The sequence below is a fragment of the Panthera pardus genome, unplaced genomic scaffold (genome assembly GCF_024362965.1).
Source record: "Panthera pardus isolate Hobbes unplaced genomic scaffold, ASM2436296v1 HiC_scaffold_21, whole genome shotgun sequence".
NCBI lineage: Eukaryota > Metazoa > Chordata > Mammalia > Carnivora > Felidae > Panthera > Panthera pardus.
Genome location: NW_026526777.1, coordinates 69597602 through 69625457, shown reverse-complemented (window position 1 = coordinate 69625457; position 27856 = coordinate 69597602). Strand labels below are relative to the sequence as shown.

At 61.3% G+C, this 27856-nt stretch overlaps 1 protein-coding gene across 1 annotated transcript; it reads right to left on the bottom strand.

Moving 5' to 3' along the window:
- Positions 1 to 1863: 1863 nt before the first annotated feature.
- LOC109258916 (calpain-8) lies at positions 1864 to 26526 on the bottom strand. The gene is given in 10 exon segments (XM_019436138.2): positions 1864 to 2808; positions 3367 to 3441; positions 5186 to 5271; positions 6915 to 7004; positions 7767 to 7935; positions 8531 to 8664; positions 9307 to 9425; positions 19045 to 19114; positions 26118 to 26185; positions 26188 to 26526. Coding segments are annotated over 10 exon segments (1260 nt in total). The 5' UTR covers positions 26354 to 26526; the 3' UTR covers positions 1864 to 2525.
- Between the last annotated feature and the right edge of the window lie 1330 nt (positions 26527 to 27856).

Here is a 27856-nt window from a genome sequence, read left to right as displayed (position 1 = left end):
TCGCAGAGAAGGGCAGCCGCGTGTAGGCAGGTGTCCGCCAGCCGTCTTCTCGGGGTGCTCAGCCTTCCCCTCCCTCCCCTCCCCCTCCCACGCAGCAGCAGACACATCCCGTAACATCGGGAAACCTGGCACGGGGGCATCTGAGCCACCGGGGGCCCAGACATGCTGGACTGGGAATATTTGAGGTCCGATGGCCCCGGGGCCACACCAGGACTCTGGCAAGTAACCTCCGTGCCTTCCCCGGGGAATCGGTTAACACCCCCTGTTCTCAGCTCCTGGCCTGTGGAGACAGGCCCACCTCCTTGAGGAAGGAGGTTTGGGGGGAGGAGTCACGCCCCAGGACAGGCTATAGAGACAACCTGTCTGATGGGCATCTGTCCATTCGCAGAGGGGGCCCCTGCCCCAGATCACGGCCCGAAGCACCTCGGGGGGCTGACCGTCCATCCCCTGGCCGAGGCCTCCCTACGTGGCCGGGGTCACGCTCTCGCTCGATGGCGCAGGAGGGGTAACGGTCGGCAGCTAAGAAGCACACCCGCGGCACCACCCGCGGGTATTTGGAAAGACCACTTCACTTCCGACTTGACCCTTAAAACTCTCTCAGCGCTCGACTACACAAGTCAAGTCACAGAGAGGTCAGATGGGTCATCCAAGGGCACACAGCGTTCCGTGACAGAGTGAAGTGGCAGAGCGCAACCGAAGAGGGGCCCGACGGGCATCTCCACGCGGGGCCTCAAGCACTTTACCCAGGCGGCACCCTGGGGGGGAGGGGATTGGGGGGACTGGGCCCTGGGGGGGAGGGGAGAGTGGGGTGCTCTCACATCCTCTGGGGAAGGGCCCTGGGGGGAGGGGACAGTGGGGGGGCTGGGCCCTGGGGGGGAGGGGAAGGGGAGACTCTCACATCCTCTGGGGAAGAGCCTTCAGGGGGAGGGGAGAGTGGGGGTCTCTCACATCCTCTGGGGAAGGGCCCTGGGGGGAGGGGACCATGGGGGGGGGCTGGGCCCTGGGTGGGGAGGGGAAGGGGAGGCTCTCACATCCTCTGGGGAAGGGCCCTGGTGGGGGGAGGGGATGGGGGCTCTCATATCCTCTGGGGAAGGGCCCTGGGGGGAGGGACGGTGGGGGGACTGGACCTTGGGTGGGGGAGAGGAAGGGGGGGCTCTCACATCCTCTGGGAAGGGCCCTGGGGGGAGAAGACAAGGGTGGGGGGTGAGGAGGGGGGGCTCTCACATCCTCTGGGAAGGGCCCTGGCGGGGAGGGGATGGGGGGGCTCTCACATCCTTCTGGGAAGGGCCCAACTGGACGAAATGACACGGCCCACGCAGGGGACCAAGAACCACGGATTATCAGTGGTGATATTACGTACTCGACCCCGCCTTCCCAATCCCCACGTCAGGACTGTTTATTTCGGGCACAAGTGTGTGGATTTCAAAGGCAAACCCCTGTGGCTTCAGGAAGCCATCGCAGAAGGGCGGGAAGGATGCGGAGGTGACCGGGATTGTGTGCAGAGACCTCTGTCCCCCATGGCTCTGAGCCCCTAAGTGATCCTTGCAAATCTCCCGGCATTCTCTGAGAGCTTGCTAATGGCGAGCATATTTAATTTCTCCCAAATGCAACCTTACCGCAATCCCTCCATTTTCTGTTCACTCCTTAACGGAACCGGAGGAACAGAATGGGCCGCAAAAATACTACACCCCGTTCACGGAACACTACCCAGTTTACAAAGTGCCTTCCGAGGTGGGTGTTCTCACTGTACCAAACGACGCTCCCAGGGCCCGGCACCTGTTCAGCCAGGTGGGCGCCCGCTGTCTCTGCCGCCAGAGTGGGGCTTTGGGTCTGGGAGGGGGTGACAAAGGAGGAGACGTGGCCTGCACACACGCGGGACTTTATTACGGGGCCGCGTGCACAGCACGACACAGCCCTGGCCCAGCTCTGCCTGGGGGGGCCGATGGTCTCCACCAGCCGGTGGGGCCGTAGGCCTCAGAGCAGGGAGGGCAGGGAACCGGGCAGGGGTGGGTGGGGCTCCGGGGAGGGAGGGGTGCAGACAGTGGGCTTTGCTTTCCTCCACTTCTCCTTAGAGACATGCGGTGGGTTTCTCAGTGCGCCCGTGTGTCGGTGCCGTCCTGGGAGCCAGGAGGGCCCCCCACCCACAGCTGGACGAGGGCCCAGGGGTGCAGATGTGGATGGTTGTACCAGGCTGTCCCCACCGGGGTGGGGCTCCGGTGGCCCCGGGAGAGGGCGGAGGGGCCATCCAGACCCCCAGGCTCAGGCCCCTCCGCCTCCGTGTCCACTGCCCGCCCAGGCGCACACGCACCCTGGGGGATGCGGCGTGTTGAAGCAGCAGACGTTCTCGGAGTCGGGAGGCTGTCCACCAGGGGCCGGGAGGAGCCCAAGGAAAGGGCAGGGGGCCTTGGCACTGGGGGCCGAGGGCACATTAAACAAGAAGAAGCAGGCCCTTGGGGGGCGGGGGGCGGTGGGGGGCCTGAGGACACCCTGAACACGCAGAAGCTGAGGGACGGTGTTAGCTGGGCTCAGGCCTCGGGTGGGGGGCTGCCGGGGCCCCCAAGCCCAGGGAGACGCGGGGCCTGTGCCGGGAGCCAGCCCTGGGAGGGCGCACCAGAAGGGCCTGGGCCCCCTCGGCCCTCTGCCTCACCTGGGAAGCTCGGGCAGCCCCCGGCGGTGGGGCCCCGCGTCCAGCGGCCATTGAACAGGACCAGGTTCCATTTGTGCAGCTGGTCACCGCTCAGGGAGTCCGGGGACAAGCTGCAGATCTGCAGCCGGGAGAACTGCCTCGAGAAATCCGAAAATGACATCCTGGGGGCGGAAGAGGCAGAGGGCTGGGGGTCAAGAGAGCAGGGCTGAGAGGAGAGAAGGGGGAGCCTGCGGGCAGGACAGAGGGGCGGCCGCAGCCGGCTCTGACCCTCTCTGCACCCGCGGGGCTGCTGTCCGAGTCCCTGCTACTGTCAGCGCCTCCGTTTTATCAGGGAGCCCCCCTTCCGCCCCCCTGCGCGGTAAGGACCAGGCCGAGACCCAACCGCATGCGGGTGCTGCCTCCGGGCCGGCCACTTGGGAGCCTGAGCAGGCGTCTTCTGACTTAACTCCAAGCAATGACTTGCAGACACGTCCCCAGGCCACGTCACGTTCATGGCATCCCTGTCACCTGCCTCTGCCCGCCATGAGGGAGTCCCCCTGCCTCACTGCTAAGCCCAGCTTAGCACTCTGCCCGATGGACAGATGTGGGAATGTGGGAGGACGGGCCCAGACAGCGCGTCTTCGATGCTACAGACACGAAGGCAGGGGAGTAAAGGGGGGAAGAACAGCCCCCAAGGGGACCCTGTCACATTCCGGAACATTCCTGCAGACGGCACTCACCAGAACTCCCCGTCCTCGGCTCTCTTGTCCAGCTCCTCCTTCCGCCTGGGATCGATGTGATTCCACTCTGGTGCACTGGTGGAAATCATAAAATTAGTTTTTTAAGTTTATTTATTGATTTTGAGAGAGAGAAAGAGTGTGAGTGGGGGGAGGGGCAGAGAGGGAGACAGAGTCCCAAGCGGACTCCGTGCTGTCGGCGCAGAGCCCAACGCTGGGCTAGATCTATGAACCTGAGCCAAGATCAAGGGTCCCACACTTAACCAACGGAGCCCCCAGGCTGCCCTGAAATACTCTGAATCGAAGCCGAGGTGGTCGTCCAAGCAAGGTCACCTGCAGGGCACTTTGTTTAGAATAGACAGATGTCCCCCGAGGGCCACAGACAGACGGGAGCTGAAGCCCAGCAGGCAGAGGCAGAACAGACAGTGGGGGCGAGGGGCACGCACCTGGGACAGGACGCCGGCCGGGGACACGGACCCCACGGCACCTGCAGGGCGACCCCAGTTGTGCGGCAGGGACTTTACCCTAAGTTCACACTCGGGGCCCCTTCCCGTGTCTGTCTGAGGCTCCCGGTCCGGAGGACAGCAGCCGGTCGAGAGAAGAGGCCTGCGGAAGCTGGTCAGGCATGCATGCCCGTGGCCACGCCCACACCCGGCCACACCCCTGTCTACGCTCGTGTCCACGCCCACACCCACGTCCACACGACTCTCCACACCCACACTCCCTGGCCACACCCCTGTCCACATCCGCGTCCACACCCACATCACACCTGCACCCACACCCCCGGCCACACCCCTGTCCACACCCACATCCACGCCCACGTCCTTGCCAGGTCCCCGCCTGCACCCTCACCTGCACCCACGCCTCCGCTCGGAGTTGCCCCAACCTCTGAGAGACTGAGAGCCGTCAGGAAAGGAGCCGGGCTCAAACAAGCCCTCCGGCCAAACAGCCGTCGGCCGAAACGGCCAAAACTCGGAGTTTCGGTTCGTTCGATTTCTGCCCTTTCTGGGCCGTTGGCAGAAGTGAGGTTTTGGGTTTTGCTCAGCCTCAGGCAGGGGCATCAGAATCTGTGGCCCCAGGGACACCTGTTTCTGGTGGCGCACCCCTGAAGGGAGGCAGGCAGGTGGGCACTGGTGACGTGTGGCTGCACGTGCCAAAGGCCCCCCAGAGCCCAGCACGATCGCTGAGCTCCGACAGCACGCGGCTCCCCGCCCCCCAGGTTAAGGACGCACAGACAGCACTCAGATCCCTGCCCCCCCCCAGGTTAAGGACGCACTGAGGGGAGGGAGGGGAGTTCATTCTCATTTCCAGTGGCTCCTCATCCAGGGCGGGAGGCCTGCCTGAGGGGAGCCTGTCCGGTCCTTCGTGACCTTGCCGGAAGGACCAATAGGAGTCCCATGGTGAGTGAGAGCCTCGCTCGCGTCCACCCACCACTGCCTGCTGGCCCTTGGGGGTGGCCCTTGGGGGTGGACCCCACTTCCCAAGCTTGGCCTTTGTCAGAGACCAGGGTCTGTGAGTTGGGAGGCGTTGACCTGAGGGTCTGGCCTCCCTTGGGGTCACCGCGGTGTGGCAGTTGGGAAACAGGCAAACTTCAGTGACAAGCAAAATTCCAACCCAGCTGCCAGATCTGCAAACGCCAGGCAGAGACCCCACCACGTGCTGTGAGCTGTGCCTTCCCAGCCCGGAGCCACGCAGCACCCTCTGAACAGGCCCGCTCGCGGACAGAAAGTGCCACGGTGCTCACGGCGATTTCGGTCTCAAGAGGACCGTGTCCGCGAGCCGCCCTTGCAGGGGGAGGTGAGGACGGAGAGGGAGAGCCTACCTGTCACTCCACGCCCCCGTCCACTCCACTTCGCCCCACGGGTTCCGGAGTCTGACCAGCTTCTCGGGATGGCCCCAGAAATCTACCTGCAAGGTCCACGGGCGCGCAAAAGCACCTGAGCTGCTGTGTCCGGGCTGCCCCACCCCCACGTCTGCCCAGAGGGGGCTCCCACTCAACTTTCAATGCCCCTAAACAACCACACCCTTATTTTAACACATTTTCAGGATGCGGCCAACTGCTCTGTTTTCCACCATTGGGTTGGACATGTAGTGTGTCTAACAAGTTCGTATCGGCTGGAACGAACCTAACGGTGACAGGCGCCCTCCAGACAAATGCCAGCAGCATGGCAGTCAGCACTCACGGAACATGTGCTCCGGACTAAGCAGGGCGCTAAGCAGTTCAAGGGCACTATCACCTCATTTAAACCTGATGGGGGGGGGGCGTGCCTGGGTGGCTCAGTCGGTTGGGCATCCGACTTCGGCTCAGGTCATGATCTCGCTCGCGGTCCGTGAGTTCAAGCCCCGCGTCGGGCTCTGTGCTGACAGCTCGGAGCCTGAAGCCTGTTTCAGATTCTGTGTCTCCCTCTCTCTCTGACCCTCCCCCATTCATGCTGTCTCTCCCTGTCTCAAAAATAAATAAATGTTAAAAAAAAATTTTTTTAAATAAATAAATAAAATAAAATAAAATAAAATAAAATAAAATAAAATAAAATAAACCTGATGGGGGTCCTACGAGCTGGGTGCTGCTAGCACCTGTATTTTGCAGCTCAGAAATCCTAGACTCAGAGGGTTAAGTTATCCAGGGTCAGCAGGTGGTGGAGGGAGGGTGGGCATCTGGGCAGTTGTCTATGAAGCCCACACCTCCTACCTCCCTGGTGGTTACTGAACACTCACTAGGAGCCCTCATACCAGCATTTGCACCCGCTCACACAGACACAACGAATCATTAGGTCCTCGGTGTCGTGCTTTCCTTTGTATCTCCCGTGACACCCAGCCCTGTGCTTACACATTCACGCTCAATCTGTACTGGAGAACTGGCTTCACTAAAGAGGACAGTTGTGGGACACAAACGCATGCAACGAACACCTGTTTCATTTTAATAAATAACAAAAACTGAGATACCCATCGCATTTCCCTTTTTGCCTTGGCCAGAGGGAAACCCAAAGCAAAATTCATTTCTCAACGGTAGCACTGTCTTTTCCCTGGATTGTCTGGTGTATTTACCCTCGTGCTATGGTGTGACAGTGTCTGTGCTTTTCTCTGTAAAAACTGCAAATCCTTTTAGGGAAGTGGGAAGAGTCCAGTAACTAAAAATACTGAAAACCACAGCCCCTGCTTTCTGCTCGGGTTGGAGAGTAGGGAAAACCTGTGTTCCTTCCCGCTGTTACGCCCCGTCCTGAGAGCAGACATCACTGCCTCTATCCCCTTCGGGGTCGTGCGGGTTTCCACCCCTTCACCTGTATACACACGCTTGCGATGAGTGTGGAATCTGACAATTTCTACACTTTCTCCAGGGCCTTCCCCCACCCCCACCCCCCAGGCCGCATCTCCTCGGAGCCCACGGAGCTGAGGCTCACACAGGCCACGTCATCCACAAGGCCAGAAGGGCCCTTGCTGTGAGTGTCAGGGGCAGCCAGAGAGGGACCTCGGGGGGCAGGGAACCTCTCAGAGGTGGCCCCTCTCAGGGTGCCCTGGGCACCTGCAGTCTCCCCTCCCCTCCCCGGTTTTACCTCTTCGACACCAGTGACCGAGTACGCGTGGCTCTTCACCAGCTTCTGGCAGGTTGTGGTCTCTGTTTCTGCCTCGGCTGCACTGGAGACCTGATGGGGAATGAGGACCCTGATCCTGACCCTGTCTGGGTGGCCCCTACAGGCTTTCCAAGGACACGCCGCCCAGACGGGCCCCGTGCAGTGCTGGGGTGCAGGTGCAGCAGTGACCTCAGGGAGCAGAGCCCTCCCCATCCAGCCCCTCCAAGCAGGCCCACAGCTCCAGGCTCACAGCCTCCAGATGCCCCCGGAAACTGGGGCGTCACCTGCTCCCCGAGGGTGACCCCGTGCTGCCGATCCAGGACGGCTGCTCTGAACAAGCCTGGTTCTCCCCCCTTTCTCTCCAGGCCCTGCACCGTCTCTCCACCAAAGACACGCTAATGCAGAGACGTTGCAGAAAAGTGCGTCCGTCCACGCCGCCCCAGGGTCGGGACGGCCAGCACCCTGGTTCCAGAACCGCTTCCCTTTTCCTCAGGGGTCCCAAAGCCCGTCGAGCATGTCCGTCATTTATCTGTTTCCTAAATCTGTTTCCTAAAGCCCACGGTTACTCAGCAGAGAGGGGGGAGCACAGGAGGGAGCTGGGATCCGGGAGCAGATCTCCGTTCTCAGGGCTGCTCCCCGGCTACTAACTCCTCATGGGAGCCCCGTTCTACCCACTAATCAGGTCCCAACCCGCCCCCGCGTGCTGGGACCCATGTGTCACCAGACTTGCCCCTTCAGCCTGGATGCTGCTCTGGCCCAAAGCCTCCTGGCCGCTCGCCTGCCCAGCCCCTCCCCTGCCGCACGAGGGGAACAGAGGGGCCCACACTGACTCACATCAATGGAGCAGGCCAGCAGAGACCCCGCGCGGAGGGCCTTCCGGATGATCTGAAACAGGCCGGCCGGAGGCTTCCTCAGGTCATAACACTCACAGATGCCGCCTGTGAGATCCTGCAACCCCTCCACCAGAGACCCTCCAGTGAGAGCCTCGTAGGAGCCGTTGAGCCTGTGAAAGAAGGAAAGAGCGCGCCATTCACAAGCGAGGGGGCCGTGGGGGCTGGGGCTGGGACGCGGCGTGGACCAGAAGGTAAGGGAGGGCCCTCTGCCGAGTTTGCTCTGGGCCAGCAAGGTGCAGGAACGAATGTCAGGTCATCTGTCACCAAGCCACCCACCTGCCCCTTTAAAAGCAAAGTTCAGCCTCTGCACAGCTGACCCTGGGGGCAGGGAGCACAGGCAGGGATGAGGGGGCCCCTCCCTCAGGCTGGGAGTCCCCCAGGCGCCTGCTCTGGGAAGAGGGCTGGAGGAATGGGGCTGGAGGACAGGGAGCCAGAAAGTGACACGCGTCAGATCACACGTGGGGAGCCCACGGGAAGGGGGGGAGGCCGCAGGGCAGAGGTCAGCATCTAAGTGCCCCGCCTACTCGTCCTCCTCACTCCTGTAAAAATACGCCTGGACCTGGAAGGGAGCGTGGGGTCCAAAGGGGACAAAAGTAGCCACGGAGGCTGAGGGGCTCGCCCCCGATTCATGCGGTCACGGGGGACAGAACTGAGCCGTGACCTCCTGGCCCCGAGGTCTGTTCCTCTGGCTCCTGGGTCACTCACTTGGCGTAGGCCTTCTCCAGCAGAGCGCCCCAGAACTCGCCGCCCGTCCCGGAGCGAAGGAACAGCAGCTCCCCGTCCTCGGTGGGCAGCCTGTCGTCCACAACCACGTCCACCCACTCGCCGTACCGCCAGAACTGCGGGCGCACAGACACGGGGCAGCGCCCCCCCTGAGCTCCCAGCTCCCACAAGGGCGGGCCCTGGTCTTCTGCACCCACGAGAAAGCAGGAAACGCAGGAGGCGGGAAGTTGCCCACATGACGCAGCCGGCGACCGGGCCCCACGCCCCGGGACCCTCACCCAAAGGGGCTTCCTCCTCAAGGCCACACAGCCGGGGAGCGCGGATGCGTGGGGGCCGCAGTTCTCAGACCCAGGGGAGCGCCAGAAGCCCCCGGGGGGACCGCCGGGCCCCCGGCCCCCCGCAGATTCCATGGGTCTGGGCGGGAGCTGCTCCTGGGCCACGCGGTTTGCACAGTGAGAACGGCTCATGCGTGGACTGTTTTCAATAAATACAGCACAGTCCTGAAAATGTGTTTTCTCTTCCTTATGATTTTCCTAGTAACATTTTCTTTTCTCCGACTTACTTTATTCTGGGAACACAGTGTATAATACACGTAACACACAAACTACGTGTGAATCGACTGGTTACGTTATCGAGACGGCTTCAGGTCGACAGTAAGTTAACAGTAGTGACATTTGGGGGGGTCCAACGTCATCCACAGATTTCCGGCTGCACCCCAATCCCCACGCTGTTCAAGGGCCACGAGCAGAGCACGATACCTGGAAATGAAAGATCCCCGCGTAGTTCTGCTGGAAGTCCTGGTCTCTGGGGACAACGCGGTAAAGCAGCTCTTCGTTCAAGGTGAGGGAGGCCAGGGCCGCCAGGAGCCAGCAGTCACCTGCGCCGTGACACAGGGACGCTGGTCAGGCCGGCCCGCAGGGTCCCTGCCCTCTCTGACCCTCACCGTCCTGTTCAGTCCACCCTTCAGGGTCAGATGGACCCCGTCCTCCGGCATCTGAAGGTCACGGCGGCCCCTGCACCCTCCCTGGGAGTCCTGGGAAGTTCTCTGCTCCCCCCGCCCCATCCCTGAAAATTGACCGTGTCACCTCCACGCACCCAATTGGTGGGGTCGACAGTGGAAAGACAGAAAACACGCGAACGTGACCCACGTCTCCAGCTTTCCTCCTTCCTCTCCTACCAAGAACCTGACCTCCGGTCAGACTCGGATGTGCACGAGCGTGCCCTCGCCTCCCCCTGGGTGGCTGACCCCTCGGTCCCTGGTCCCTCTGCCTGCAAGTCACTGCCACACCCCCGCCCCTCTCCAGCCACACGTCCCTCTGTTCCGTTGTGTTTCCCGAAGAGCGTATCTAAACCGCTCTGTGCACCTCGGGGTCACGGTCAGCACCCAGTGTGGACTCAGAGCTCCTTCTGCACGGCAGGTGCTCAGCCGAGGCGTGACCCCGCCTCCCCCCTCAGGTGGAGCACCCTCCTGGAGCCCCAGCAGGGATGTGGATTCCTTGTCTGGCATCCCCCGCAGACGGCTGACCCATAGTAGGGGCTCAATGAGTGTTCGACAAAAATAAATAAGCAAGTGACGGAATGAATGAATAGATTACATCTTGTCCTTGTGCAAATCCCCAGGAGCACCTTCTGTGTTTGCTCCTGAGTCTCCCGGGTCTGTGGGGAAGCGAGGCCCCAGGGGACATGCTCTGGGCCCACAGATCCCACCTCTGCCAACGTCGGGGCCTTCGCCCCTAAACCTGGGGGCAGGGGGAGATAACAAGAGAAGTCACCCTGGCCTGTGCCCCCGGGGAGGGGTTGACAGGGTGGCCACTCCGGGAGGCAGGAGCCCTCACAGCCAGGTGCGGCCCCCCCGCCCTGCTGCCTCTGGCACTGACCTTGCTCCCGGCTGCCCGCCTCCGACACCTCAGACATTATAAGTCAAGTCACGGAAACTAAGCGTCCCTCAGTGGCTGACATCAAACGGGGCTGCCCAGCTCAAGGAGGTTAATCTTCCTTTCATCTGCCTCAGTCCTGACGTCTCGCGGGCCCCCCCTCGTGCTCACGCAGAGCTCGGAGTGCACGCGGTGGGTTCACAGGCTCTGGGCTTCCAACCAGCCCCGGTGAGCCAGGCGTGAGCGGATGCTCTTTCTAAGGAACACGCCAAGCCAGGATGTTCCCCTTGGAGAGGCTCCTGGGGGGACATGTATTCTGTTGCTCAGAACTTTCCAACACTTGTTTGGGGACCTGCCTTGAAGCCGGGGCCACATGAATCTCAAGAGGGACACGGCTGTGATCTGTAGCCATGTTCCCATTTCCAGAAGCAGCCACAAGGCTTTGGTGACGAACAAGGCGGGCGGGAAAGAGGGGGAAATTGTGACGGACAAGTCCCTCCTCGCCAGCCACCTTCCAGCAAGGTCCGGCCGCAGGAGGGGCAGAGTTTGGAGCAACGAGGAGGCTGGAATTGGGGGGTCCCGGGTCCCTGACCTCAGGGGAAGTCGGGGACACCTGAGCTTCATTCCTCCCACTCTCACTCAGGTTATACTGTAAGGGGACTAATGTCTATTAAAATAACAAAGTGAGGGGCGCCTGGGTGGCGCAGTCGGTTAAGCGTCCGACTTCAGCCAGGTCACGATCTCGCGGCCCGTGAGTTCGAGCCCCGCGTCAGGCTCTGGGCTGATGGCTCGGAGCCTGGAGCCTGTTTCCGATTCTGTGTCTCCCTCTCTCTCTGCCCCTCCCCCGTTCATGCTCTGTCTCTCTCTGTCCCAAAAATAAAAAAAAAAAAAAAAAAAAAAAATAACAAAGTGATTTTTTATCCCACTGAAATCAGGACGCCCGGGAGCCCTCCACCCCTGCAGCCACGGGCTTCAGGGCCACGAAGCAGCAGGCAGACCCGAGCCCTAACGATGAGGTGCTCTGTCAAAAGAGGCTTTAAGTCCGCGAAAAGACAGCCATCCTGAGTCAGGCTTTTGACACAGAAGTCGCTAAATCAGAAATTCCCTTGACACATCAGAGTCAAAGCCTGAGGTCTGAACACCCAGTGTTACTGTGAACCTTGCGTGTCAAGAACTCAGACACCGAGGGAGAAGGGGGGGCAGCGTCTGGGCCACGGGGGCGCAGGGAGGAGGTGGGAGGAAGGACGGAGAAAGGTGAGGTGCCGGATCCCCTGCAGGGGCCCCTTCAAAGCTGAACAGCAGGAACCAGAGTAAAGAGCAGAAGGGCTGAGACAAAGCCACAGCAGTGGGCGGGGCCCCCGGGACTCTGGGAACAGGATGCACAGAGCCTGGGGGTGGGGGTGGGGTGGAGAGGAGGGAGCCTGGAGGGAACAAGGCAGGTGAACCCCCGCCCCCCAGAGCTGTGGTGGCTGCGGGGTCGGGTGTGGGAACCCCGGGCTGTAGCAGGAGAACGGGCTCGAGGGTACAGAGTCCCACGTCCGGAACCAGCCCAGGGACCACACTGGCACCAGCCAGCCTGTGATGCTCTGACGTTTATAGTAACGAGTGACAATCAGTCTCTGACCTGTTTCTGGGCTCAGGGCTCAGGAAACCCAGTGTCACTCTTCGGTTATGGTAACCCAGGCTGAAGCAGGGGGAGACAGTGTCACTCACTCTTTTGTTACGGTAATGAGGTGGCTTTGAAAGCTCCCAGGGGAACGGAGCCCTCAGTCCCCCTCCCCCACCCCGGGCAGGTGACCTACCTAACTGGTTGCCAGGGGAACGGAGCCCTCAGTCCCCCCTTACCCACCCCCCTCCACCCCCCCCCCCCCCCCGCGGACCTGGGAGCCCATCATCCCCCGGCAGCCAATGATCCTATCCATCAGGCGTCTGTCACTGGTGCACACATGCAGATTCGGGGAGACCGGCGCCCCCGCCCCGTCCCCACTTCACCCTGCGCCTCTCCCCCGTCACTGTTCGTGAGGTGCATCCTCTTCTAGGAAACCAGCTCCAGAGAGTAAAATGCTTGCCTGCGCAGTGAGAGCCGCTCGGGCACGTTGACCCAAGGAGGGGTCGTGGGACCTTCCCACCCACAGCCAGTTGGTCAGAAGCACAGGTGAGCCCGTGGACTTGAGCCTGGCGTCGGAGGCGGGGATGGTCTCCTAGGGCTGAGCCTGGGGCTGGTGGGTCTGACTCCACCTAGATAACGTCAGAACTGAGTTGGATCACAGGACGGCCCGTGGGTGTCGCAGAACCGCCCGGGGGAAGGCCACACACGGGGCTGCAGTCAGAAACTCGTGGCCCTTCTCCTCCGCCCAGGGGACGGTTGGCCTTCCTTGTGTTCAGGCGTCTCAGGGAGGCTGGGGAGGGGCTGGCCTTTATGAAGCAAGAAAGCGCCCCAAAAAGGGCTACTGAATGAGGAGCGTTGGCCCAAAAGAGATGGGAGCCCCTCAGAGACAGGGCTGAACCCCTGTAATCGGACGGTCTGCGTTCCCCCCAACTCGTGGTCAGAGAGCCGGGGTCCCGCTGAGAACAGCGCAGGGCATGGAGGGCTTTGCGCCACCTTGTAAAAGTCCACCTTCAAGACTCGACAGCGGCCGAGGCCTCCGCCTGCCGGGCGTCACCAGCAGGTGCTGTTTTAGCTCTGCCTCTGGCGCAAAGCCAACCGGGCCTCCTCCCCTCCGCGTCTGGCGCCTTCCAGGCCTCCCGCCTCTGGCTGCATTAAAACACTCACGCACAGGGGTGTCCCCTCCCGCACAGTTCCCAGCCTCCCCCGGCTGCACGGACAGCCCAGTGGAGGCGGGCAGCGGGCCCGGACGCTTTCGCAGACCCCAGGATAAAATGCTACCTGAATGAAATCACGTGGGTCGGCACGAAATTGTCAGAAGTGATTCGAAAACCCGTGTGTTGATTACTGGGGAGAAGGTCTCACGCCTTAGCTGTTGTGCAACGACATTGCACACGGGGACAGCGGAGACAGCCGGGTAAGACCAGAAGCAGACGTGGGTCTCTGAGCTCCCGTATCCTGGGTGAATCCTGCTGTGTGACAGAATGCTCAGCCCACCCCAGGCCACGGAGACGACCCACACCGCCCCCAGACATCGCACACGTCCCCGGGGCTGGGGGAGGGGCATGCTGGCACAGGGAGCGGGGGGCTGACAAGCCAGAGCCCCACAGGAGGGGTCTGCGCTGGAGGGAGGTCGGACAAGACAGCTTGATGTGGCTCTGTGGCAACACGTCCCTGGTGGTGACAACGATCCTTCTAACGCTGTCACCACAGAGTTTTCCGGGAGCCCCGCTCCTCTCCCCTGCTCCTCCTCTCCCTCTCGCCGCTCTGGCTTGGTGCCCAGGCCAGCAGAGGGGTCTCGTCTCACCCGGGTGCCCACGTGAGACGCTCTCACAGCAGGACCCGTCTCAGGCCCACCCGCATTTGGGAACGTGGCCTCGTGGCCTCCTGCAGGCCCTCCGAGCCCTGTAATTATACCGTTCTTCCTTCCCTCCAAGGCACGCTGATGCCAGCCCTCACCCCTGTAAGCAGAGACAAAGTCAGACAGTTCCAAACCTCGGAGTCACCGGGTGACCGGGTCCCCAGAGCCCCGGCCTCCTCTGGGGCCAGCCTCTGCCCCACGGACACCTCTCTGCCCTCTCCCAGGCTCTGCCCAGAGCCCAGATGCCCGGCAGCCTGGGACACATGGCAGCTGGGACACGGCCTTGGGCGTCCCTGGCTCCTGTTCACCCTGGTCATCGTCACCTGTTCCCTGACCACACTGCCACTTGGTCGTGGTATCTGCCCAGGCGGGCTGGGCGGTGCAGGGGCCAGCGAGTGAACAAGTCAGCAGTGCCTGTGCCCCGAGGGACCGGAGCGCGAGCCTCCGTGGACATTCTGGGCCCTTATAGTCACAGGGTGAGAGCCCCAGCCCCCCTCCAGGAGAACGCACCTGTGGGAGATTCCCGCCCTCAGGTTGGGGGCCCTGCTCTGTGTGTCACCACCAAACCCCACACTGTGGGGGACAGTCTGCAGGCCACTGGGACCAGAGCTTTGAGAATCGGTCCCTACAAGCTCAGAAAAGCAGAAATAACGTGGGTTCGGACTTGTCTGCTGAGCCACCTGCAGCCCCACTTAACTCCTGTGGTCCTGGGTTTTCTGATCTGTAAAATGGGTTTGTACCTCATGATTCACTGCACAGGATCATTTGGCACTGAGCAAAAAGGACTTACTTGTAACAAGAGGAATATTTAAGAATACATATGAATATAAATCCCCAGCTGGCAGAGGGGATCGGGACATAACAGGTGCACGCGCGTGCGGGGGTTAACAGCAGACGTAATGTCCTCAGGGTACCTCGACCCCGACCCCATCCATAGATACAGCTTCTGGGAAGGCGGGTGGGGATCAGTGGGAGCAGGGGCTCCAAGCTCAGAGCAAGGAGGAGGTGCCGGGGGGCTGCGTGGGCACAGGGACCGAGAGCCCACAGGCACGGGGACCGAGACGGAAGCCGGTGAGGAGGGACCATCTGCACGGACCCGGCAGGCAGCCTCCAGCTGGCGAGGAGGAGACAAGCCCTGGGAGGGCAGAGATACCTACAAGGCCTCCCGTGGCCTCAGCAAAGCACACGAGGCCAGGAGCGTGGTGCCTGAGGCATGTGGCAGCAGAAGGCCCAGGCAGGAACCTCGCCCACCACAGACACACCCTGCCGAGTGTGGTCAGGCCAGCCCAGCAGCATGGGGGGGGCAGGAGACGGGAGGGGGACAGGCATCTGGAAGACCAAGCGGTTACCCCGGACGGACTCTCTCTGCTAGTGGACCAGACAAAGTTCTACACTGGCCTCGGTGAGCGTCACTCCCCAGCCAAGGGCAGGGCTCCTGGGGGGCCAGGGAGCCTCGGGCCTCAGACCCAGTGACCCCAGCGGAGCTGAGCAGCATCTCTGCCCGTGAGGGACGGATAGAATAATGTTTCTAAATGCATAACATGAAAAACAGGACATCATAAACTGTATCGAAACCGTTATTAAAATGTTTTTTCAATTACGACACAGGAAGGTTTGTGTTTCTCTGTCAACGTTCGATGTAAAAGGTTTGGGGTGGGGCCTGGTGACAGCTTAGTTACGAGGTGGTAATGAGTAGAAATTGAAGCGGTATTTTGAGGTATTTACAACCACTGTGATGTGATCCGCGGCTGTCACTGCTGCACATCTTTGCCTGCAACCATTCCGACCACACAGGACACACAAATCCTCCTGTAACCACTGGCTCAGATTCATACTAACGTGTAAATGACTGTCCTGGGCCCCTTCCTCAGAGTAGACGGGATACTGTGATAGTGGGTCCGAGCGCAGGGGCACTGAGCACCAGGTATCAAATGGAGGGAAGGGGGACCACCCTAAGTAGGAGAAGGCCCCATTGGCAAAAGCGAACCTCGCCCTCCTCACCCAGGCCTGGCTGCGGGAACGGCCATCTGCGGCTGAGCGCTTCCTGGAGGCCTGACCCGCGCCCACCAGAGTCCGTGAGGGGTCTGGCTCTCTACGTGCTGAGGCCGCCTGGTCGCCAGTCCTGATGAACTGACTTACTTCACGCCCTCCTCAAAGGAGGCCACAGATCTAAGGCGTCCCGGAGAGCGTTTTAAGGATAGAGACACCAGTCCGCTGTGGCCCCCTCGCGGGAGCGCCGACTCACGCGGAGAAATCCACGAGGGGAACGCCTCAGAGAAGGAGCCGGGATTTAGGACCTGTTGCTCGTTCTCTGTGGAGACGTGGGGAACGGGCCACCCACGCCCCCTTCACGAGAACACAGGGCCTGACCCGGAAGAAAGACAACCAGGAAGAAAGGACAGCGATTCCAGGGAGGTGCGGGGAGCCCCCGGGGAGCCCACGCCCACACTCAGCGCCCGCGCCCGCTGCCGGGCAGAGAGGAAGCAGGGCAGAGGCCCCAGAGCCACCAGGGCCTCGTAGGGGGCCCTTCTCCCTCACCCTGCTCCGCAGCAGCAGTCGTGATTCGGAAACCATTCTAATTCCGGGGCGCCAGGGGCTCGGTCGGCTGAGCGTCCGGCTCCTGGTTTCAGCTCAGGTCGTGATCTCACAGTTTGTGGGTTCGAGCCCCACGTCGGGCTCTGCACTGGCAGAGGGGAGTGTGTTTGGGAGTCTCTCTCTCCCCCTCTCTCTGCCCCTCCCCCACTTGTCTTCTCTCTGTCTCTCTCAGAATAAATAAATAAACCTAAAACAAAAAACAAAAGGAGTGATCTAATTTCCCTCTGGACTCCGGAAGTCTCTGCTCCCCATTTGCTGAAGGCAGCAAGCGTCAGAACCCACTTGGCGGAGACGTCTGCCCCATAGTCGCGGTCGCGGAGCCCCTCAGGGGCCCAGAACGGGCGCTTCCTGCGCTCCTGGCCCGCGGCGCTAGGAGCTGGCTAGCATCACTCGCTTCCCAGCCTTTATTCTCCTAAAACTGTGCCTCCAGAGAAGGCCAGGCCCTGGACCGGAGGTGAGCCCAGAGTCTCCCCTGGGCGCGGAGCGGCTCACGCCTCCGGGAGGCAGGCCCGGCCCGGCGGGTGGCAGATCGGCGCCCCGCGGACTGAACCTGCGGTGCCGCAGGCCCAGGGACAGGCACCCACGCGCGACAGGGCCGAGGAAGAAGGACATCCGCTGCTACACGTGTCGTAACAGCAAAGGAGAAGACGGCTCGGGAGGCGATGTCAAGACGGGACAGGGCTGAGCGGGAAGGGGACCGAGCTGTTCCGACACGTTGTGGGAAGACCAGCACTCGGTTAAGCGCAAAGAGAACAGACAGCGGTGCCTACACTTTTCTGCCTCCAGTGCAAGGACGCGATGAGCCAGCGGGCGGGACAAGAGGCGGTGACAGGGCGGCGGGGCCCCGGGGAGGCGGGCAGCTAGCTTTTCACCGCACACTCTCCGGGATTTGTCACTGGTGAACGGCGTGCATCCGAAATAACAAAATGATAGACCGGGGGTAGCAATGGTGATAAAAACGTAGTAAACCCAGAGTAGGGCCCCCTGTGCTATATCGGACTCTCAGCACTTGGACGAACACCGTGGGAGGTGCGCCCTGACTCGCCGGGGCCGCCTGGCTCCTGGTCGGATGGGGAGCCTCCCCCGGGGGCCTCCACCCAGGGCCCAGGGCGCCCGGCTGGCCCTCAGGCCCCCAGCACGCGCCCTCCAGCCCCTTTACGCTCCGCTCTCGAAAGGCCACCGCGGAGGCTGGGCTCCCCCGGGGCACCGGCTGGCGGCCCCTCTCACTACCCAGGAGGCGGCTTCTGAGGGCAGTTGGTCCATGTCTGGCTCCGCGGCTGCATGCGCTCACCGTGGCAACACGCAGGCCTCCTCTGGAAACCTCCCCTCTCCCTGCTCGAAACTACTCAAGAGCCTCTATTCAGGCCGACAATTAAAAGGCACTTGTTAAATACCTTTCCCAAAGTTAACGTGTCTATAACGAGGAGCTGTTATGAGTGGACATTCAAAGCTGTTTCCCTGAGACGCATGCTAATTAGGTTAAACATTTGGCTGGAAGTAAAAGGGCCGTGAGTCCGGGCGCAAGGGGCACAGAAGTCACAGGGCTTGGGACACGGAGGCCGCGGCCACGTCCAAACCGCTCTGCTCTCACGCTCTGTGGGCTCCGGCCGAGGCGGTGTCTGCTCCACGTGTAACAGCCAGAATGTGGGAACACTTAAAATAAAATGCCCTGTGAACTTCCAATTCCTAGAACCTTCTGGCAGGCTGAGGAGAGCAGGTGTTCTCGGCTGGAACCAGCAGGAGAGGAGGGAGGGGCTTCCTGGGAAGACAGGGTTTCCGGGTCTGTGTGGATGCTTCCTTTTGCTTTGCTGGTTTTCCGGGTGGGACTGGATCACCCGGTGCCTGATCTCCAGTTCTGGCCTTGCAGCCGGCGCGGGCTGGCGGTCAGGAGCCCAGTGAGCTCGACCGAGGGCCACCCCGTCCCCTGAGACGTCGGCGTCGGGCGACTCCGTGCGCAGACCCCGCGGGCCGGGGGCGGCTGAGAGGCCAGCAGCGCTGAGGCACCTTCAAGGGGAGCCTCGGCCCCCCACCCGAGGCCAGAACTTAGCAAAAACTTGGGATAAACGATTTTCTAAGTGTAAGTGCATCTGATTCGGAGGGAGCGTGGGAGGTTGGGAGGTGGACGCTGTTCTCGCAGGATTCCAGGCTACGAGACACAGCTTGGCGAGAAAACGGGATCCTCGTCTTCCTACGGAGTTTAGAACCGTCCCGTGGACAGACCACAATTATACAGACGTGGCCATTCCATGGGCGAGTTACGTCCACTTACAGGCAACCAGCCTCGAAGCGCATCGCAGCACGGTCGCCACCGTGCGCCCGCCATCCCGGCTCGTGACTCTTGCGTTAGGAGGGGCCGGGTGCCATGCGGGGACCCCACTGGGGAGTGACGCTCTCAGCTGTGCAGACTCACAGTGAAGACAACCGCCCAGAAACGCAGACCCACGCAGAAAATCGCACAGGCGATGGCGCGTCCAACGGCTTGATCTCGCGTCAGTCAGCACACGGCCACACGCGCGCCCTGACCACGGACAAAGAGGGCTGTGGCCGACCCCGTACTCACCCAGGTCTCCCTGACAGATGTCTGCGCGCCTGGCTCCATCAACGATAAACTGAGGGCTGGCACACAGCTCCTGAAAGCGAGTGGACAAAACACGAGTCACTAGTCGTCCGGTGCCAGAAGGAGTGGAGGTCAGGGAGCGTCACGGTCAGGGCTCAGCCTGGGAGGAGCCCAGATCACCTGCCGAGGACTCTGCAGCCTGGAGGAGGGAGGAGGCAGCCGGGGTGCGGAGCAGGGGTGCGGAGGGGGAAGGCGGCCAGGGTGCAGAGCGGAGATGCAGGGCAGGGAGGGACGAAAGGCAGTGGCCCCGGCAATAATGTGGTGACTCGTGAGCTCACCTCTCAGACAGAACCCCTACCTACAGAGAGGCTTACAGAAGCGTTTCCTCGCCCCAACTAGTGCTGTGCACCCGCGGACGCTCATTAACCGCCTGACAGCGTGAAGGGGGCCCCTCGCACTGACCCAGGCGCTGGGGCGTGGGGTGTGACCTCAGGCGAGAGCTCGCGGTGATGCACCCACACACCCCAGCCGCGCTCCCTGCGCTCACGCCCCTCCGCGGGCCATCCGCCTGGAGCTCCGGGCCCCACGAGAAGTCCTTCCTTCCGGTGAAACCCCCAACACGAGGCCGGTGTACTCCCCCGAGCAGCTTGTCCAACTCGTCCGGGAGCCCGCTCCGCGCACAGCTCGGCAGGCGGGCAAGAGGGCAAGGCGGGAGCAAAGGGAGAACCGGTCCTGAGACTCAAGGTGCTTCCGGCCTTTGCTCGGGAAACCAGGACCGACCCTCACGGAAGAGTCGGAGAAAAGCCGGGTGTAGGCCGCGTACGCTCAGGGGGAAAACGAGAAACACCCGAGAGGGACTGTGTCTGGGGCTCTCTGGGTGGGAGAGGATGCAGACTGTCCGAGGGGCTGACCACGGCTCTGTCCCCAAGGGAGAGGTGGGTCTGCATTGCCCCGGAAGACTGTCCAGGGCGAGGGTGGACCCTCAAGGAACAGACACCCCTCTGTGACCGACCATGGGGAAATGGGGGGAGGAGGTAGGAGGTCGCGGTAGATGCCGGCTTTCGATCACACGTGTCTTGTCCGCGTTTTCTCAGCACATGGAGACTTCGCAACCTCGCTGTAAGAACCGCGGGTTATGCGGCTGGGCCGCTGGCGGGCCTGCAGCTCTGTCCGGGTCCCTCTCGGCCACCTCCAGGGGCAGTTGAGAGACGCCCTGGTGTCAGCCAAGCCAGGGGTTCTCAGAGCTGCAAATGCTGATGCCAGGTGCTGGGGCCTCCCGGCCTCCAGACCGTCAGCTCTTGGAGAGCAAAAGGGAGACAGATTTGGAAGATGAAAAACTAAAAAGAGAGGGACAAAAAACGTCGAGAAGAAAGACGAGAGGACGCACCGAGCAGGGTCTCACAGAATCTCGCTCCTTGAAAACCCTCCTGAAAGACTGTCCCCTCCCAGGGTGCTTGGCGGCTCAGCCAGTTAAGCATCTGACTCTTGACTTCGGCTCAGGTCATGATCTCAGGGTTCAGGAGATCGAGCCCCGCATCGGGCTCTGTGCTGATGGTGCAGATCCTGCTTGGGACTCCGTCTCCCTCTCTCTCGACCCCTCCCACACTCACACTTTCTCTCTCTCAAAAATAAACATTAAAACATACTCTCGGGGTGCCTGGGTGGCTCAGTCAGCTGAGCATCCGACTGCAGCTCAGGTCCTGTTCTTGAGGTCCGCGAGTTCGAGTCCCAAGTCGAGCCAACCCAAACCCCTGGCTTCAACCCCCAGCCACGGAGGATGGCGATGTCCCCAGCTGCACAAGTCACAGTTCCTGTGACGTAAGCTCATGAGACTGAGATCTAAGCAGACTCAGACCAAGTTCTGCTAAGATCTTGCGCTCGGTCTGGGAGACGGTGGTTTGCGAGACCTGGAGGCGACGTACCCTGTCGTAGGAATGGCACCGCGTGGCCTACAGGCGGAGGGGACGTTGGTTTATCGCGTCGTCGGTTAGCATCATTCACGACGCCTCCTCGGAAACAGGCACCAAGAAACGCCACGACTCCCGGGTTGTGCGGACCCTCAGCTCGGTGAGCAGACTGCGTCTCAGCTTGGAGCTGTGGCCGCAGCGCGTTCCCGAAGTCTCCCCACGCAGCTTGCTGCCAGAAGGCGGGCGGGACATACCGAGGAACACGCTGGCCCGGGCGGTTTCAGAGAGGCACGCGTCCCCCCCTTCCCCTTCTCCATAATGGTGTTAATGCCGCTGGGGCAGGGATCTCAACACACACATACGTTACTCCAGCCCGTATCAGCCTGTGGTGCAGGGCACAGGGACCCCCGGGCACCCTGAGGAGGCCGAGGCAGGAAGTGACTGGACGGCACACTCCAGGCGACGGTGACAGCGGTGACAGGGAAACACCGCGCCCCAGGGCATCAGCCCACGTCTGACAGTTTCAGGAGCTCCGGCCGTGGCTTCCAGAGCCCGCGGTGCTGTCACCTCGGTCACCACCGCCACGGTGGCGGCCTCATCACCTGCCTGGCACTCCCACCCCTGCGGCCGGCCCCCTTGACCTCCCAGCCTCACCTCTGTCTCCCACAGCCTCCCTCTCTCCCGCACACCTGCACAGCCCTGCTCTCTCCCACCTGTGCCCTCCTGCTCCTGCTCCCGACCCCCCCTTCCGAATGTCCGCAGTGATGAACCGTCCCGGACTCCACGGTTAGGTTAACGCCCCTGCCCTGGCCCCGTGTGTTCCGTTCCTATTGGTACTTCGCCCTCTGACGTGAACCAGGGGGTGCTCCCAGCCCCGAGCGCCGCCGTGCTCAACCCACTCCTGCTCTCTCATCCAAGCCTCCGGATAACCCCGCCAGGTAAGTGATGTTATTACCCCTTTTACAGATGTCGAGACTGGGTCCTGGGGGTCAGCATCTCACTCGTGGGCCCAGGGCCAGGAAACGGCACCGAGGGGACCAGAATCCCGATGTGCCTGGCGCCCAGACCCAGGCTCTCAGCCACACGCTGCCTGCCCCCGACTAGAGAAGGCTTGCGCAAGCTCCACTGCATCTGTGCGTGACCAGTGCTAATAGATGCGGCCAAATCCATTAGTCCAGAGACAGCAGCAGGAGGGAATGTGGCAGCCCCGGGGGGAGGCCCGGCCACTCATCTGCACCCAACCTCCCAAGAGCCACGCCCTCCACCCCTCCCCTGGGTCCTCACTACGCAGCAGGCATCACCCCCCTCCCCCGGAGTCTGTCCTCAGGATCCACCAAATGCTCAACTGCCAACAAATAGGCGGAAAAGAACATTGTCAGCTGGGCCGCGCACGCCAGGCATCCCTCAGGCGGCGGGCCCGGGCGCCGTGGGGACACGAGGATGGACAGCATGGGGAGGGCGGCAGGAGGCCCCGGGTCTCACACGGCCGCCGTTGTGTCTGTCGTCTGTGTCCAGCCCCAGCGGAGAAAATCTCACTCGGATCGTGAATAGCCAAAGCTTATCCTGGGCTTACAAGCTGGACCCTGAGATCTTCAATCTGGGCAAACTCGTCTTCCACCACCGAGAGGAGAGCCCAAGCAGACCTTCTGCTCAGCAGCATAAAAATAGGCAAAAAAAACAAAACAAAATGAAACGAAACAAAAAACAAAACAGGCAAAGACCCTGAAAGGGTCAGGATGCCAAATTTTATGATTTCAGGAAACATCTAAGTAGCCAGCATCATCTCCTGTCAAGAGGACCAAAGCATATGTGCATGCGTGTTTGGCCCACCCCATCCGCGTGCCCTGCAGGACAGGTACAAGTTAACAGCTTGGTGCGAGGCAGGGTCGTTAGAGCCACAGCCAGGCAGCTGGCGTGAAGTCCCTGGTACAAACAGAGTCAGGCATCACCCTCCAAAGCAGCGAGTGAAACCAAAAAGCCGATAACCCAACTTAAAAATGAGCAAATGACTTGAACAGACATTTCTCCAGGGAAGACATCCGGGTGGCCAACGGACACATGCAGAGACGCTCAGCATCAACATCAGGGGAACACAAACCAAAACCACAGTGAGAGGCCACCCCGCACACATTAGGACGGCCACTGTCAAAGAGCAGAAACAGCAGGTGCTGGCGAGGACGCGGAGAAAGGGGAACCCGCGTGCGCCGCTGGTGGGAATACACAATGGCGCGGCCGCTCTGGAGAACAGCGTGGAGGTGCCTCAAAAAGTTAAAAATTGAACTACCCTCCGACCCAGCCACTGCACTACTAGGTGTTTATCCAAAGAATACAAAAACACTAATTCAAAGGGATACAGGAACCCCAGTGTTTACTGCAGCATCACCTACAACAGCCAAGAGACAGAAGCAACTCAAGTGTCCAGGAACCGATGAACGGATAAAGACGGCGTTGTATGTACACACAGTGGAATGTTACTCGGCCACGAGAAAGAAGGAAATCTTGCCATTTGCAACAACGCGGATGGAACTGGAGGGTATTATGCTGAGCGAGAGAAGTCGGGCAGAGAAAGACAGATGTCCTAGGACTTTACTCATCTGTGAAATTTAAGAAACAACAGATGAACATACAAGAAGGGAAGGAAAAATAAGATAAAAACCGAGAAGGAGGCAAACTCTAAGAGACTCTTAGATATAGAGAACAAACCGGGGGTTGCTGGAGGGGAGGTGGGTGGGGGGTTGGGCTAAATGGGTGATGGGCATTAAGGAGGACACTTGTTGGGGGGCGCCTGGGTGGCTCAGTCGGTTGAGCGTCCGACTTCAGCTCAGGTCATGATCTCACAGTCTGTGAGTTCGAGCCCCGCATCGGGCTCTGTGCTGACAGCTCGGAGCCGGGAGCCTGCTTCGGATTCTCTCTCCCTCTCTCTCTGCCTCTCCCTTGCTTGTGCTCTGTCTCTTTCTGTCTCAAAAACAAATAAACATTAAAAAAATTAATAACAAAAGAATAAAGAAACAAGGGGAGCCTGGGGGCTCAGTCGGTTAAATGTCTGACTCTCGATATCGACTCAAGTCACGATCTCACAGTTCATGAGATCGAGCCCCACGTTGGGCTCCACGCTGACAGTGTGGATCCTGCTTGGGAGCCTCTCCCTCCCTCTCTCTCTGCCTCTTCCCCCTCTCACTCTTTCTCTCTCTCTCTCAAAATAAATAAATAAACATTTTTAAAAAATAAACTAAAAAAAATACATTTTATTTCCTTTAAAAAAATCAAAAACATTATTACCGTACGATCTGGAGGTTCCACGTCGGGGCATACACCCAAAAGAATTGAAAGCTGGGTCTCAAAGAGATACTTGAACACCCGCGTTCGTAACGGCATGATCCACGACAGCCAGAAGGTGGAAACCACCTGAACGTCCCTCGATTAGTGAATGAGTGAGAGAAGCATGGCGTCCGCCCCCAGTGGACTGGGGCTCAGCCTCCAGAAGGAAGGAAATCCTGACACCTGCTACCGCAGGGTGACCCTGAGACATCGGACCGAGTGAGATGAACCGGTCGCGGAAGGACGAATACCGTGTGGTTCCACGTACATTGTTTAGTGAGGACAGAGGCCCCGTTTCACAAGCTGCTTGGGAGCCCATGGCGTGCTGGCAGTGCACGAGAGGGTAAGTGCTTGGCGGGCAAGCCTAGAGGCGGTTGGGACGGGAAGTTTTACGCTATGTTTATTTTACCACAAGTAGAAGCAAGAAAAGGAAGGAAGGAGAGAAGGGGGAAGGAGGCCCATCAGTGCAGCTCCAGTCGGGACGCCCCCACTCTTGCGGCCCCGAGGCATCCGGGGAGGGGGCCCAGCCTCTTGGCCGGGGTGGTTTTCCCGGGTACCGGGGCAGGCGCCCGACGGAGGAGGGTCAGGGCCGTTTCCAGCTCGGGAGCCTGTGTGACGTCAGTAGGGTCAGAGGATGTGTGACACCTCATGGTGTGTGAGCACAGCCTCGCGCAAACCCACGCGTGCGCTCTACAGCGACCGTGTTTACGTGGACAGTGAGACCGGTGAAGACTCAGTTTAGGGCAGAGCAAAGTGGTCGGGGAGGTAGGAGCTTTGAGAATCTCAGATGAAGGAGAAAACCTTGGCAAAGGTTAACTGACCCGTGGCTTCGGTCACCCGGCGAAACCCCCGTCATCCCCGTTCACCCCTCCCCAGGCCCTTTGGGTCCCCAGCCCCACTAGGCTGCCCCCCTCTGGACACCCCGGGTCCCCTGGCTCGCAGTTGACGTCCCTGTGCAGCGCCTCCATTGTCCCCGATTCACAGCTGGGACCACAGCTCCCTCCTCAGGGTCTCCCCGACCGCGTTCCCCGGGACGGAGCCCACGCCCGGCCAAAACTCAGGCTGGACGACCTGTCCTTGGAAACGAGATGGCCGTCAACTCTCGAAATAAGAATCCAAAACCGATTCCCGGCCTCGATTTTGCCAACACCCCCGACTAGCCCTCAGGTCTCGGGTACGGAGGATGGGCCGGGTTGGCAGGAGCGAGTGGGGTGACGGTTTCTCCAGCAGACCGTCCTGCAAACCGGGCAGGACGCAGACCCTGGGGCAGCGGGAGCCGGAATCGAAGGACGGTTCTGATCACGTCCACGTGCTGTCCCTGCCTCGCGCTCCGTTCCCCACCCCTGCCGAGGAGACGGCTCCCACAGCTTGGCTTTCCCGTCGCGGGCGAGAACAGAGGCGCCTGGCGTAGGGCCACTGATCGTGGTCCCTTGTGACCCGCCTTATGTGCCAGACACGGCACGGAGCCCTGGTCTCGGCTCTCACCCTGCAGAGGGGCCCCCATCCTTCCGGTTGAGTCACCGGACAAGGGTCCCGGAGCAGGAGGTCACGGCTTGGGTTTGGGGAGGACGGTTCTGCACCCCCCACCCTGAAGCACATTCCACAGATGAGAAAGGTGAGGTTTCTGCACACGGCCACACGGGCTCAGATCCGATGCGGCTGGTCCCAAAGCCTGTGTGTGGTGTTCCCTCCATACCTCACTGCCTCTGAGAAAGTCTTGGGGAGGATTGCTCTACAATAGGGGACCCAGAAACTTAGGGCCCAGGGGCATGATTTCTCCCTCAACTACTTCCGACCAGAAGTGAGGACCCTCCATCCGTGTGACCCACGGCTGCAAGCCGGTCTCCTTACCGGGGGTCGCTTCCAGACGACGCCTCGAGTCTGGGGGGAGTGTGGTCCAAGGTCCTTGTAGCCAAGGCTGACGGGCACGCTGGGAACTCGGGGTCCTTGAACAGGACCCCCGAGTCCAAGCACCGCCTCCTCAGGGGCTCGAAGTCCTGGCCTAAATACTTGACGGCTTCGTGCTGGGAGCCAAGACCGTGAGTTGCCGCCCGCCGCTGAGATACGCTGGCCGCGAGCGCAGACATGGCCGAGGGCTCCCCGGGGGGACAGGGGGCAGAGCCGTGCCGCGCTCTCGGGCACCTGCCGCGGGGAGGCGAGGCTGCCGGGAACCTTTATCCAGGGGCCTGCTCCCTGGGAAGAGAGTCACAAAAGCGCTAATGAATGTCACCCACCTTCGCCTCTGCCTTGAGCGTTTCTGCAAACGCTTAGGAGGCTGGGAACCTGCGGGGGGGGGGGGGGCCTCCCTAGGAGATCTGGTGGCATCCCAGCCACTCCCACCCTGGGCGAGGCCCGCTCCCCTGCCCTGGGCCCCGTGGGCCCGGTGGGCTGAGGTGGGAAGACCAGTCCTGTGGCTCCAGTGTTTGCCGGGCCCTGGGGGAGTGGCTCAGAGGATGGCCAGGAAGTGGGCGGGGTGGGGGGGGTGGGAATGTCAGAGCGAGCCCAACAGAGCCTGCCCACGAGCGAGGTTAGGTTGTTTCTGTCCCACGTCCACCAGTAATTAGCTCGCCTTGAGCACATTATTCAACCTCCTCCCCTCAATTTTCTCATCTGTAAAATGGAAGATAATAGGGGGACCCGCCTTGCAGGGTTGAGAGTGTCACCAGTCGGGGCGTCACGAGACAGGGTGTGGGATTCACTCAGCAGGTGTCAGCTGTCGCTGTTCCTGGGGACCCGGGGGGTCAGGAAGGGAAGGCCTGGGGGTCAGGAGTCACGGCTTCTCTGCGGAGAAGGGAATGTGACCTTGGATGGGTCACTCTTCTCGCGGCTCCAGTTCCCTGGGCCTGGTCTCCTCTACGGACGTGGACCCCACGCGTGATCGTTCTAACTTTCACTGCTGAAGCGTAGTCGACACACGCATTACGCTGGTTTCAGGCGCACAAGAGATTGACCCGGCATGTCTCCACGCTCCGAGGTGCTCCCCACGGCCGGCGTGGTCACCCCTGCCACCGGACGGTCATCACAGTGTTGTCCACTCCAGTCCCCGCTCTGCACTTCCCACCCCCGAGATGCACTCATGGTCACTGGAAGCCTGCCTCCCTCAACCCCGCACCTGCTCCCCGCCCTCCCCTCCCCTCTTCCTCCCCCTCCCCTCTCCCTCCCCCTCCCCTCTCTCTCTCCCTCCCTCCCCACCCTCTCCTCCCCTCCCCTTTCCCTCCCCTCCCCCTCCCCCTCTCCTCCTCCTCTCCTCTCCCTCTCCCTCCCCTCCCACCCTCTCCTCCCCTCCCCTCCCCTCCCCTCCCCCTCTCCTTTCCTCTCCTCCCCTCCCCACCCTACCCTCTCCCTTCCCTCCCCTTCTCTCCCTGCCCCCTCCCCTCCCCTCTCCTCCCCCTCTCCTCTCCCTCTCCCTCCCCTCCCACCCTCTCCTCCCGTCCCCTCTCCCTCCCCCTCCCCTCTCCTCTCCTCCCCTCTCCCTCCCCCTCCCCTCTCCCTCTCCCTCCCCTCTCCCTCCCCCTCCCCTCTCCCTCTCCCTCCCCTCCCCACCCTCTCCTCCCCTCCCCTTTCCCTCCCTCCCCTCCCCTCCCTTCCCC